We start from the raw sequence: 14630 nt of genomic DNA, 5'->3' as shown, positions 1-14630 counted from the left end.
GGATTGCAGGCAGTTAGACCCTTTCATATATAAAATTAAGAATTTATTAAATAAAGGCTCCATGGGTAATCCTAAAAATTTTCTAAATGCCTTCATAGGAGAAAATATTATATTCATATAGTGCATTTGAATCTCATATAAATATGTTTTATCTATAAGTACTTAGACTAATTTAAAGATTTATTTATTTGAGAGAGAGTGAGAGCACGTGCATGCATGCCCATGTGCAGTGGGGGGAGAGGCAGAGGGAGAGAGAATCACAAGTAGACTCTGAGCCGAGTGCAGAACCCATTACAGGGCTCGATCTCACAACCCTGAGATCATGACCTGAGCAAAAAAACCAAGAGTCAGATGCTCAATTGACTGTGCCTCCCAGGTGCCCACAAATACTTGGTTATTTAGCAAGCAGCAAAATAAATTTTTTGGTATCTCAGTAATATTACAGGAGATACCAAAAATTTAAACAAAGCCCACAATAAAATATAACAAATATCAATAGATTCTATATAGATTGTCACAGTATATGTGGAGAATATTTGTACAAAAAAGTGCAAAACATTCAGCAATATTAGAAGTAATTCTAATACCATGTTTAGGTAAGCAGTAAAAAAAATACTGTATTTACTACAATTTCATGGCAAGCTGTAGAAAAAAATCATCTGAACAAAATAATAATCAAAATATCCGTAAGAATTATAAGTTTTCTAATATTCATCAGAATTCAAGACATTGTTGTCTCCAAAGCCACCCAAACTTTCATCTCTAAAGCCTGAAAACTTGTTACTGTTGAAACACATGACTTTTTTTTTTTCCAAAATGAAACCACCAGCACTCTTTGAGTTAGAAACTGTCACCACTGTCTTCAAGCAATTAGTAATTCCGAAAGCCATCAAATGACATTACTGCAGAAGTTTTTCATGACCACATAGTTGCAAAAGCATAGAACACATATTCTGCTTGAGTAAGCCTCTCAGGAATCAGAATTTTATAGCCAGTGGGGACATTTGTCCTATAGGTTAGGTCCTGAAGTAGCCAGTAGAACTTTTCTCGAAGTAGAGACAAACTTTTCTACTTGGCATGCTCCATCTCCTTCAGGATGGTTTCCTCCTGCCCAAAAGTACACATTAGGGGCCAGCGTGGCGACTTGACAGTCATCAACAGACGCACCATCCGAAGTAGGACAGAGCCACAAGTGGCCTACATACACTAATACAGGCACGCTAATTGGATGCCAGATGATTCTTTGGTGAATACTGGGAGGAAGGGTGGTGAATACCTCTTAAAAACTGGCACTTCCAGTATTTTCAGTGTATCAGTCAAATTAATGGAGGAGTTGCACTGACTCTTCTTCAGTTTCCTGGCCCTCAAGGTTTTTGACTGTTGTTTACTGTCAACTTGTTTGTAACAGCTGGATTTAAGAGAAGTGCTTCAATATATGTTTATGCCTAGAAAAACAGTTATGTACGGAACTAAAGTTATTTTCTTTGTTTGCCTCTTTTAAATTTAGCAAATAGTTTTCTTAGATGTGTTCTAGGAATATTTATTAGGAACCTGTTAGTGTCCAGAACATATTTGGGCTTTAGCTCATTAATTATTGTATTAGCTTATAATTTATAGGTCAGGAAACTGAGATTCTGAATAATAAATTGATTTGTTTGCATATGTAGTTAACACTGGAATTGATTGTTAAATCCTAAAAGTTAATGTTATTTCACTTCAATTTAATTAATACGCTATGTGACTTTCTTACTTATAGTATACCTAGAGAGTGGTATCATAGAAATGAATATAAACTAATCAGTGTGGTCTGTTTGTATGCAGTGAGAGAATCGAAGAAGCTACTGACCATAATTCTGAAAAACATAGTAAAAATTAGTAAAAGAGAAGGGAAAGAATTGCTTTTGTATTTTGACGCATCATTAGAAATCACTAATGTGACACAAAAAATTTTTGGTGCAAATAAATATAAGGTAAGTGTTTAAATTCCTTTTAATATCTATTTTCATAAAATTCTTTTTAATATTTTCATAACTCTGGAAAATAGCAGTTACGTGGGGCTATAAATTTCATTGATTTTTTTTCCCTTAGAATTCTTAAAATGACATATTGATTTTTAGTTCTTTGAATTTTTATTATGGAATAGCCATCAGATTGTTAGCCATATCCTTGAGACAGCTGTTAGAATCTCAGAAGACAAAATAAGCTGCAGTATTCAAAATGGTTAATGAATTCCTGCTAGGTGTTTTACAAAGTTAATTGAGGCAAGACCATGTTTTTAAGATATTAAACATTTTTTTGTGAGAAATACAGAATCTACCTCAGAAGAAGTAAATAAGGGGCAGGTATAGAAGTTGAGAAAAGAGATTGCTCGTTAAGATTCAGATTTGAAGGAAAGGCTGTTCATTCAGATGGGGCCTGAAATGGCCTTGGAAGTTGATGGGTGAAATTTAGGGAAGATGCGTTCTAGGACTGTGGAAGACCTCATGAATCAGTAAGGTGACAACTGATGTTCTGTTTCAGGGAGCTACTCTGTTGACAAGCTTAGTCTGTTCAGGCTGCTATAACAAAAATACCGTAGACTGGGAGGCTTAAAATGACGGACCTACTTTCTTTTCTTTCCTTTTTTTTCTTTCTTTTCTTTCTTCTCCCCCTCCTTCCTTCCTTCCCATTTATTTCCATTTATTTCTCATAGTTCTAGAGTCTAGAAGTCCAAGATCAAGGTACCAGCAGACTTATTTTCTGGTGAGGGCCCACTGCTTGGTTCACAGTAGCTGTCTTTTCACTGTGTCTTCATGTGGCAGAAAGGGTGAGGGAGTTCTTGGGGTCTCATTTTATAGGGACATAGATCCCATTCACGAGGGCGCTGTCCTGATGATCCAATCACCTGCCAGAGGCCCCACTTCCTAATACCATCACCTTGGGGATTAGGTTTCAATATATGAATGTAGGGGGACACATTCAGTTCATAGCAGTGCAGAAGATTTATGGTGAAGAAAAATAGAGACTGTGTGGAGAAGGGTATTTACATACAAAAGAAAGATTTGAGAGGATTTGGGAGTTTAGAAAGGAAACAGGAAACAATTGTATTAACATGGAAGGAGCTGGGAGAAAATAACATTACGATGAATTAATTTAATTTTAGGAATTTACCAGAAAACAAGGTATTTCCATTGCCAAAACATCTGTGCATATACTTTTCGATGCAAGTGGATCACAGGTATGTGTCTGACTTACTTGGTTTTCATCACTGGACTACGTTGAACCCTAAATAATTGCACAGTATGATGTTGGAGGGTGAATATCTAAAAAACAAATTGTCTCAACATATAGAGCCCCAATAAGGTATATGATTTTTTAAACATGTTATTAAAGATCACTTATTTTAGAACAGAAGATAGTTATTTTGGTAACTTTAAAAATTAGGTATGTATGTCCTGCCACTAATGCCAAAGCTTGTTTTATGTCTGTTGACATTCGAAAATGTGGGTGCTTTTTGTTGGGACACTATGTGGGACTAAGTACATAGAAAACAGGAAGAATTGACTTTTGTAAGTGTGGGACGAATGGATGCTTTATTAAGATACCCAGTGATTTTTGAGAACTTCTTGTGGTTTGCAGTTTGAAATACTTTTCTCCACATTCTCCAACAGATTCTAGTGCCAGAAAGTCAAACCTCACCCATTGAAGAGGAACTCATTGCTTTGAAAGAAAAACCCAATTCCCAAAAGGAATTTGCTAAACCTTCAAAATACATCAAAAACAGTAATCAAGGGGACAAAAAGAATAGTCAGCTTGAGGTAAATATGGTCTCAAACAGCTGCTTATAAAACAGCACAGGTCAAATCATTGTGACATACAATATAGAAAGAAGCATCTAGAATTCACCTTAATGGCCTTCATCAGTAACATTCAGAATATTTCCTCTGCCTTTTACACATGCAAACAAAAGATAGTGTTTTAGCAATTGTGTTTATGTGCAGGGTAAGAGGGTCAAGACAAGGTATACTATACACTTGCAAATTCCAAGTTAGAAATGTGTAAGAAAGTACCCTTGTTACATTTATCCTGTCTGTATTTGCTTTTGGCTGTTACGAGAATACGAATCTGTAAGTAATGGTATCTCTATTTGCACAAGGAAAGAAAACTAACTATTAAGTTCTTTTTCCTCCTGCTGCTGCCGGTGGAGGCTCTCCTCTAGGCCACATTCAGCCGAACCAGTTCTCAGCCTTCCTGTCTCGTTGTGACACTTGACAAAGCGAACAGCGCTTTCTTAATGTCCTTTTCTTCTTTGATTTCTGTTAGCCTTTTAGTTTTCTTCCTGCTTCTGTGACTCCATCAGAGATACTTTTTCTCCCTGCATCGTAAGTACAGATTTGCTCTGAAAGCTCAACTCAGCTTCCTGAACGTCTCTATGCCCTATCCCTTAAAGAGCTTCCTTCGTGTGCATAGTTTCAGCTCTTACACCAGACCACTCTTCCAAGTGCTGCAGTGAAATCTCTACTTACTCTTTGAATGTTTCCTTTGGTATGTCTCTTCTTTTCCTGAAGTCTAACCTCAAACTCTTTCATTTTTTGCTTCAGATGTGCATCTGCCTCCACCCTTCAATAATGCTACCATTAATTTTCCGATAGTATCCCGAATGCCGCCTCCTCTCCCCCAACACCAAGGTACTCAGGATGGTTCTTTCATAGTACCTCACGCATTCTTTCTTCCTTGTTCCTTTCGCCCTTACTCATTTGAGCACACCCAGCCCAGCCCAGCAGCCTCCTCATTGGCCTTTGACTCTGTGACCTGCCCCATGTGGTATTCCTTCCCCGGCTTTTCTTAATCCCACAGTCCGTGTTGCATTCCGCCCAGAGTTGTGGCATCTCTGTGTTTATCTCCCTGCATCTAAATATTGACTCAGTTCTGAGTCCTTCTACAAATTCCTTTTACTCTGCACAGCCACCACGTTAGTAAGGTTAACTGCTTTCCTGCCTCTTTTTAAGATTTTATTTATTTGAGAGAGAGAGGGAGTATGAGAGAGAGCGAGCCTGAGAGGGGGAAGGTCTGAGGACGAAGCAGACCCCCGCTGAGCCAGGGCCTCCAGGATCCTGACCGAGCTGAAAGCAGTCGCTCAACCAGCTGAGAGAGCCAGGCGCCCTTTCCTGCCCCTTTTAACGTGACACTAATTCTTGCCTCTATACCCTCATTCATGCTGTTTGTCCTTTTGTTTACCTTCCCTCGTTTAATGTGCTGTTACGTTTGCAAGTCTTGATTTTCGCTTTTCTTCATGGACATTTTCCTGTTTTAGTTTTTACTAATTTCTCACCTTTAGGCAACTTTAACTCTCAGAGGCTCTTCCATACATTTTGTCATGTTGGTGTTATTCACTGTTTTTTCCCATTAGTCTTATATCCGTCCTTAAATGAAAAATTCCATCTTCTGTATTTCTTGGACAATTAAATTATAAAAGCCATTTTCTGTGTTTTTATATCAAAGTCATAACACAAGTACTTATTTAAAATGCTGATTCCTAGGGCGCCTTACCTTAAACTTATGGAGTCATAAACTCTAGAACTCAAGATCTCTGAGAAACAGTACCCTGTTATTAAATAACCACCATGTTTTTGTTAAGAATTGACTGTTTGAAGCATTTATACGAATAGGTAACTTCCCGGTCCCATTCACTATGCTGCTAGGAACTGTCTTTTCTTGAGGAATGCATTGTTTCAGTAGTTTGTTTTCTGACTAATCACAGAATTCCCCGGTTTTCTCTCCTTTCACCCCTCCTCCACACCCCGTTTACAGACCTGTTAAAAAGTCCTGCAGTATTTTTTTTCTTAGTCTTAGGGGCAGGTGCCTTTTGAAAAACAGCTCTCCTCTGCACCTTAATAGTTTGTCTGTTTATTCCCTGTCATGGCGTCCTCTGAGACTCCTCTCCACTTCTGTTCAGTGACTCTAGGATGAAGTTAGAAAATGAACATCTTTACTTGAACCGCCAGCTACTGTGCTGTTGAGTCTCTGAATTCCTATAGCAACTTTTTACTCCAAAGTCACTGTAGTCCTCACAGAATGTTAATACAGTTTTTAAAAATGTGTGAAAAGTTTTGAAGAATGCTAAATATTATGAAAGCATTTGCAAATTTACATAAATTTACATAAATACATATCCAAACATACACTGAAATAGAATAAGAAACTGAGCCATTGGTTATAGATATACTCAGTATCAATAAAATATTTTCAGCTAGCATATAAAGGTGCTGTATTTCACATGTCTGGGATATTCTATAAATATTTGTTAAAATAACATTCCTTGTTTGGGCTACCTATTCAATACCAAATATTAGGGTAAAACCTTCTAAGTCAATCTAAAACACAGATACTTACGGATATTATGTTGTTTATAAAATACCACAGATCGGGGAACCTGGGTGGTGCAGTCGGTTGAATGTCCAGCTCTTGGTTTCAGTCGTGCGCTCAGCACAGAATCTCCTTGTTCCTCCCTCTCTGCTCTTCCCCCTGCTTGTGCTTTCTCTCTCCCTCTCTCCATCTGTCTCTGAAGTACATAAATAAAATCTTTTTAAAAAGTACCATATAGGGCACTTGGGTGGCTCAGTGGGTTAAAACCCTGCCTTTGGCTCAGGTCATGATCTCAGGGTCCTGGGATGGAGTCCCGCATCAGGCCCTGTTTCCTTCTCTCTCTCTCTGCCTGCCTCTCCGCCTATTTGTGATCTCTCTCTTTCTCTCTGTCAAATAAATAAATAAATAAATAAAATCTTTTAAAAAAGGGTACCATATATCTTTTGTGTGTAGTCAAGTAAAATATTACAGATAAAATCATAGAGTAATTTCAAAAGAGAGTGTGTTTTTACTCTGGCTGCTTCTCGTGATTTCAGAGAACTACTCCTAGCAAAAGAAAAATGTCTGAAGCATCAATGATTGTTCCTGGTGCAGACAGATACACTGTGAGAAGTCCAGTACTTTTAATCAACACATGTAAGTTGTTTAGTCTTAAAAGACTTCTAATAAACATATTTTTTAAACAAGCATTTTTAAATTCAGAGATATTCTGGGCATAATTTACATAGAGGATAAGTTGGGGATACAGAAATTGTTAATTTACGAACTACAAATGTCTTCTAATTGTCAAGAAATTTCAAATTTCTAACAAAGGCATATTGGTTATTATCATATAAACATTTTTAACATATTAATAGCCAGCATTAATAATTTATTGTTATTTAAGTGGGAGTCAGCTGTAACATAGTGGACAAAACATTGAATTAATCAGGATGCTTGTGCTTATTTCCCTTCCCCCCAGTTGTGTGCTTTGTACAGATTGTCCGCCAGGTAAGTTTAGAACCAGTTTTCTCTTTATAAAATGGAACTAAAGTGTCTATCTTATCAGGTTGTTTAGAAGACTAAATGAAAATCATTCACTCAACGAGAAATATTGTGAAACATTTAGACAGTGCCTGCTACACACTAAGGACTAAATACAAATCGAAAAATAATACTATATACTAGCTTCTATAAGTCACAGTCTTCTTTAATCTATATGACAATTTAATAGTGACCTCTGTTCCCAAAATCCAGTTGCCTACTGGGCAAGTATCTGATGTCCAGTAGGCTCCACAGTAATTCATCTTTCCACCCTCCCTACCAAGTTTTTTGTCTATTTCTTACCTTGGTAAAGGGCATCTGTATCCATTTATTCATCTAAACCAGAAACGTGGGACCTATCCTAGCACCTTACTTCTTTACCTTCCTCATCTGAAAAGTACCTCAGCAATAGCAATATGTAATTTTAGAAGCTCTATAAATGTAGCCGCCCTTTGTCCCCCCTTTTAGCGACACCTCGAAGAGGAAGAATTAAACCACCATTGCAAGTGATGGGTTCTGCAGAAAAACCCGATGTACCTAAAACCTCACAAAGTGGAGTGGACAATGCTGTATCTCTTGTATCTAGACCATCTGAAGGAAGAAATACTGGAGCTAATACAGACAAAGTAATTTTACTTTGAAAACATTTTTTAAAATATATCAAGTCATTGTAGAAATACATATTGAGCTAATTTCTTTTGCAAGCAGAAAGGGCCTCACTTTGTTTAAAGCATCATCACGTTGTGTATATATATGCACACACACATACACATATATGTATATACATGTATGTGTGTGTGTGTGTGTGTGTGTGTGTGTGTGATTTATTGTTCTTGAAAGTCAGTTCCTTCTGACAGGATCTACTTATTAGGCTAACAGTAAAATTGAGGAATATCCATTCAGTATAACTCTGATTAATGTATTCAGTAGGAGAAATGAACTTGGCATCATTCTTTAGTTTATTATACAAGTTAGTGGCTGCTAGAAATATAAGATACAAGTGGACTCTGTCCTTAGGTATCTCAAAGTCTAGTGTGGAAATCAGACAAATTAATAAGATAATTATAATATTGTGTAAATGTTCTCATATTGTACACATAGGATGCAGTAGGAAACTAGTGGAGGGGCAGTTACCTAACTCCATAGCTGGAGGGGAGGGTGAAGATCAGGAGATGCTCTTTAAGGAGAGGGAGAGTGAGTTGGGTTTTGAACGGTCAATAACGATTGGTGAAGCAGACATGAAGGAGAAGGGCATTCATTCCAGCTAGTGGAAAGGACAAAACAGAGAATAACTAACAGAAAGTTATTTCTTGGAGAGATAAAGGAGGTTTGGAGATACAGATAAGTAAGTTTGTAGATGAGAAATGCCTAATAGTTTTGTTTCATCTGAAGTGTGAGGTGAACACGGTGAATATGTCTTGGCCGGAAGCTCAAGTAGTGGGCTCAGGGACATGTAAAGACGTGAAGCCGTTACGAAGAGATAATGGGGAGGGCGAGTGAAGGATAATGAAGAATAAGTAAAGGTGTTAGGTTGAAGGCCCTTTCAGTTTAAGACTGAATTTTATCATGGCATCAGATCAGAAATATGTGTCATTTTCTCCAATGGAGCGCCGTAAGAAAGGATAGGTAGTAGATTTAAAAAAAAAAAGGTCATGTGGCCAAAGGATGAATGGTGCAAGAGTTGAAGACACTCAAGGAAAAAAGTCAAAACTTATTGTTCAAATTAATTGGCTAAATGTTCCATTCTTAGGGTGCTGTTGTTCAGTGCTGTGGCGTGGTCCGGAGTGTGGTAGGATTGTGGGCATCCAAGGCCTGTACTTGCTTGTACCAGTCAGGGGAGCCCTTCTGTCATTGGAACAGCAGCATGTGCCTTCATGCTCGCCCACTGCTCCTGTCCTGGGATGGAGAAGTGCCCGCTAGACCACGTAGGGAGGACGGGCGGCATGAGGCACCACATCTTAGCCTGGAGGGCATGTATTTCCGAGTGTGATGGCAGATTATCATCAGATCTGTGGTTATGAAAAGAGGGAAGCTCTTGTTCAGCTCCTGTTCAGTGGCCACAACTTTACAGAATCCTTTAATATTCTAGAATTGCCAAACCTTGTGTATATGTTAGTGAAAAGACAGTAGATATAGGTTGTGAGATCAACTGCAGTAGATGTGCCATGGTGATTCTAGAAATTGTCAGTTACAGATGAGAATGGAATTACTGTACTAGCTGTGGATGAGGTCAGAAAGTTTGTAGGCTCTTCTGCCCTGTCTGTAATGAAAATTATTTTCTTGTGTTTTAGGGTAAACAGTATTCTGGAATGGGCATAACCTTCATGAAACCATAGAAGTACTATCCAACTTTTAGTAACAAGGCAAATTATTTTAAATGTTAAACTTTGATACTCTGACTTCTAAGAGTTGTTTTCATGTAATCCCTTGATTTAAATTTACATTACTGTGTTTTCTATGTGTTATAGCACATCAAAACTGCTAAAGTTGTAGGGAAGAAAGAGAATAAGAACATTGAATTCCCAAACCAAAATATTAGTAAGTACTTTCTTGGTTTAATTTCACTTTCTCTTTAAAAAAATGTAATCATTTCATATTTCCCTTTAACTCCATTGGCTTCATTGATTTGAAAAAGATTTATAACAAATGCATTTGGCTTTATGAAAGGGGCTTAGAGGTTACAAGGAAATATAATACAGTCTCTATTTCTAAGAAAATCGATCTCTGTATCCTAATAGGTGAATCTTGATCAACTTTTATACCAACTCCCATTTTACCCTGCCAACTGCACAAAAAATTGAAAATGCCGTAATTTTTGTTTTCTTTAATTTAGATGACCTGCAGGATGTTGCTCCAGATTCCCAGGCAGTGGAGAAAATAGATAAGCCTATGTAAGTATGAAGAAAACCATCAAATAAGTTAGTATATATTAATGTTGTTTTTACATAAATGTAATAAATTTAAAAGAAAAGGCATTTATATTCTTAGAATGTAGTATTGGCTCTAGCACTAATCAGCTCAAGTGTTACTGTGCTGATTAGTCTGTGTTTTTTCATAGCCACCAACAACTCTTTCCCAAATTGAGACTTAAAATGAATGAGATTTTTTAAATAATTAAGTATGAATGTGAAGAAATTTAACCTAGTTTAAATACACAGTAGAACATGTAAGATATGTGAGATATATTTGAGATATCTTTTTTTTTTTTTCTAAAGATTTTATTTATTTGACAGAGAGAGAGAAAGCATGAGTAAGCAGAGAGGCAGGCAGAGAGAGAGAGGGGAGGAAGCAGGCTCCCTGCAGAGCAGAGAGCCCGATGCGGGGCTCGATCCTAGGACCCTGGGATCATGACCTGAGCCGAAGGCAGAGGCTTTAACCCACTAAGCCACCCAGGCGCCCCATATTTGAGATATCTTTAAGTAGATACCAAATAATAGCAAAAATGGAACTTTTTTATAGTTTTTAATCTGATCAATTACATAGTAAGTTTTAAATTTCATAATGACTTAGCAAAATGTTTTCATACTTGACTAATAAATTGCTATCGGTAAACACTGACTAAACAAAAAAATCACAGTCTCATGTCAGAGTCATGAGACTAATGTTTTGTAATACATTAAGCAAGTTATTTTATTTTCCAGGTTACCTGGTGTTTCGGGCAACATCTGTGGAAATAAAATGCCCTCCAAATGGTCATGCTGGACTCCTGTAACAAATATTAATTTGTGTAACAACCAAAGGGCAGGCACTTCATCAGGAGACACATTCAGTCAAGGTGAAACAGTATTTTCTCTGTATACAATAGTAGCTCAGGGAAATACTCATTTCTTGGAATGTCTAATATTTTTTATTTTAACCAATTTATGTATTACCAGTTTATTAATTTAATAAGGATTGGTTTTTATTTTTCCACTAGGTGTAACTGTCAACAAAAAACTTAAGAAACAAAAATCATCCTCTTCCATATCTGAGGATAATTCTGAAGAAACAGGAAAGGTGCGATATAAGAAAAAAAAAATGCAGCATAACAAAATAGAGAAAGCAGAAGTAGGAGTTTGCAAAAGAGACACTCAGCAACGACTAAATCATCCTAAACATTCGGAGCAGAAAAGCACTGAAAATACCAAGCAAAGTGATTGGCATATTGAATCTGAAACTACTTTTAAGTCTGTTCTCCTAAATAAGACAGTCGAAGAATCTCTGATCTATAGGAAGAAATACATACTGTCAAAAGATGTGAATCCTGCTGTTTGTGATAAGAGCCCTTCTCCTAGAAAAAATGTGAAAAGTCATAGAAAATCAGGGAAAAGATTAACGTCAGAACTTAATTCCTGGGATCTGAGACCAAAAAAAATGGTGAGTTTTCAGTGTGTTTGGTTTCTGCACACCTGTAATATGCCCAGCTAATAACATAAGACAGCGAAGGAAGCTTGATGGGTTGCTGCAGATTTAACATTTGTAAGACCAGGATCTTTAAGTCTCCAGTCTGAGAATGAGTGCCTCCTGAACTCCCTCTCCTCATCCTTGTCCCTGGGTCCCCTCCCAACCGGTGTGCCCACAGGTGCAGGGCAGGTGTGCAAATAGGTGTGGCATGAAGGCACCCTGCAGCTCCTTGTGTCCTCCTGATGGTTTTCTTCCTCTCTGTCCTGCAGATGCTTTGAGTATTTAGAACTGTCTGTGTTTCTCTTGTGGTGCTTACCTTTCTTTTATTTTTTTTATTTTTTAAAAAATATTTTATTTATTTATTTGACAGACAGAGATCACAAGTAGGTAGAGAGGCAGGCAGAGAGAGAGAGAGGAGGGGAGGCAGGCTCCCTGCTGAGCAGAGAGCCCGATGTGGGGCTTGATTCCAGGACCTTGGGATCATGACCTAAGCTGAAGGCAGAGGCTTTAACCCACTGAGCCACCCAGGCGCCCCTTACCTTTCCTTTAAAAAGTGATTATTTGTATCTATTTTTCTCCTTGTTTTAACCTATTAGAGTGTAAAGACTATGTTTATTCGTCATTCATTTTCTTGCATGGCCCTGTTCAGTTTTGCACATAGTAGTAGCATCTGAAACCATTTCTTGGATTATTGCATTAGAGTTTGACAGGTTTTGTCAAATGAGAAGAAAAAATGTAGGTGGAGTGTAGGAGACTGTCTTCCACTGTCCTGTTGCTCATCCCCACTGGAGTCTTTACCTTCTTCTTCAGATTCATCATCTGTGGGATGCTCTAGGACAGTTTAAGCTCATCTTCACCATACTTTAGATCAAAAGTTTACTTTTTGTAGTAGTTACTATAAATATCTTTTGTCATTGCTATCAAGATACATTTTAATAACTTTTTTAAAAGAAAGTATTTTTTTAATTTTTTAAAGATTTTATTTATTTATTTGAGAGAGAGAATGTTATTTAGAGTGAGCATGAGTGGGGTGAGGGCCAGAGAGAGACGCAGATTCCCTCCTGAGCAGGGATCCTGACGCAGGGCTCAATCCCAGGACTCTAGGATCATGACCTGAGCTGAAGGCAGGTCATAACTGACTGAGCCACCCACGTGCCCCAGAAAACTTTTTAATTAGAATACTTTCCACTGCCAGGGATAGAATCTGTTTTTCACTCTTCTTTAGAAGATCCAGGGGGGTTTTTTGTTTTGTTTTTAACTTACAATGTATTATTTGTTTCAGGGATACAGGTCTGTGATTCATCAGGCTTATACTTTTCACAGCACTCACCATAGCACATGCCCTCCCCAGTGCCCATCACCCCACCACCCCATCCCTCCCGCCCCCCTCCATTCCAGCAACCCTCAGTTTGTTTCCTGGGACCAAAAGTCTCTTAAGATTTGTCTCACTCTCTGGTTTGTCTTGTTTCATTTTCCCCCTTCCTTCCCCTATGATCCTGTCTTATTTCTCAAATTCCTCAAATCAGTGAGATCATATGATAATTGTCCCTCTCTGATTGACTTATTTCACTTAACATAATACTCTCTAGTTCTATCCACATTGTTGCAAATGGCAAGATTTCAGGGGATTTTTGATGGCTGCATAGTATTCCATTATACACACATATATAAATATATGAGGGGGTTTTAATGGCTGCATAATACTCCATATTGGTTTTTTGATGGCTGCATAATATTCCTGTGTGTGTGTGTGTGTGTGTGTGTGTGTACCACATCTTTTTTATCCATTCATCTGTTGATGGACATTGGGCTACTGTGGACATTTCTGCTGTGAACATTGGGGTGCACGTGCCCTTCGGATCACTACATTTGTATCTTTGGAGTAAATACCCAGTAGTGCAATTGCTGGGTCATAGGGTAGCTCTATTTTCAACTTTTTGAGGAATCTCCATGCTGTTTTCCAGAGTGGCCATACCAGCTTACATTCCCACCAACAGTGTAGGAAGGTTCCCCTTTCTCCACATCCTTGCCAATACCTGTTCTTTCTTGACTTGCTAATTTTAGCCATTCTGACTGGTTCAGGTGGTATCTCACTGCAGTTTTGATTTGGATTTCCCTGATGCTGAGTGGTGTTGAGCACTTTTTCATGTATCTTTTGGCCATTTGTATGTTTTCTTTGGAGAAATATCTGTTCATGTCTTCTGCCCATTTCTTGACTGGATTATTTGTTCTTTGGGTGTTGAGTTTGATAAGTCCTTTATAGAGTTTGGATACTAGCCCTTTATCAGATATGTCATTTACAAACATCTTCTCCCATTCTGTCAGTTGTCTTTTAGTTTTGTTGACTGTTTCATTTGCTGTGCAAAAGCTTTTTATCTTGATGAAGTCCCAATAGTTCATTTTTGCCCTTGATTCCCTTGCCTTTGGCGATGTTTCTAGAAGGAAGCTGCTGCAGCTGAGGTCAAAAGGTTGCTGCCTATGTTTTCCTCAAGGATTTTGATAGATTCCTGTTTCACATTTAGGTCTAGAAGATCCAGGTTTTATAGGCTTCTATTTTCATTTATTTTCCAGAGTGGTATTAATACCTGGAGAGCCAAATTTCTAGAGTTGATATAAAATGTCCATCTATTGGAGCATCTAAATATGCAAATGAAATACTTAATAGATAATTTGCTTTTGTTATTTATAATTAGAAATCATTTCATTTGTCTGGACCAGGCATTTTATTTTGTCTTTAATCTGCAGTTCACTTTCTGTGCCTTATTTGGCTACTTTCTTCTTAAACAAAATAATTTTGGGTCACTTTCTCTTGTTTCTTAGTATGCTATTCTTCTTTCTAGTTGTAGCTGCTGTTTAGTTCTTCAGATGCAATGGAAGTA

At 37.7% G+C, this 14630-nt stretch overlaps 1 protein-coding gene across 6 annotated transcripts in view; it reads left to right on the top strand.

The window, feature by feature from the left end:
• SYCP2 (synaptonemal complex protein 2) overlaps positions 1-14630 on the top strand; it is a 70835-nt gene that overhangs the window by 29264 nt on the left and 26941 nt on the right. For 5 of the 6 annotated variants that reach the window (XM_045070516.1, XM_045070515.1, XM_013060194.2 and 2 more), the window contains 9 exons: positions 1822-1970; positions 3143-3217; positions 3651-3797; positions 6882-6981; positions 7837-7994; positions 9837-9906; positions 10202-10259; positions 11010-11143; positions 11285-11724. In XM_045070516.1, the coding sequence (XP_044926451.1) occupies positions 1822-1970; positions 3143-3217; positions 3651-3797; positions 6882-6981; positions 7837-7994; positions 9837-9906; positions 10202-10259; positions 11010-11143; positions 11285-11724 (1331 nt within the window). Of the gene's footprint in view, positions 1-1821; positions 1971-3142; positions 3218-3650; positions 3798-6881; positions 6982-7306; positions 7336-7836; positions 7995-9836; positions 9907-10201; positions 10260-11009; positions 11144-11284; positions 11725-14630 lie in introns of those variants that run through there. The other variant, XM_045070517.1, reaches the window with a different exon arrangement.

This window comes from Mustela putorius, unplaced genomic scaffold (assembly GCF_011764305.1).
Source record: "Mustela putorius furo isolate JIRA1106 unplaced genomic scaffold, ASM1176430v1.1 tig00003972_pilon_pilon_pilon, whole genome shotgun sequence".
Taxonomy (NCBI): Eukaryota; Metazoa; Chordata; class Mammalia; order Carnivora; family Mustelidae; genus Mustela; species Mustela putorius.
Note: the sequence above shows the minus strand (reverse complement) of the source record. Positions and strands in the feature narration are given on the sequence as shown.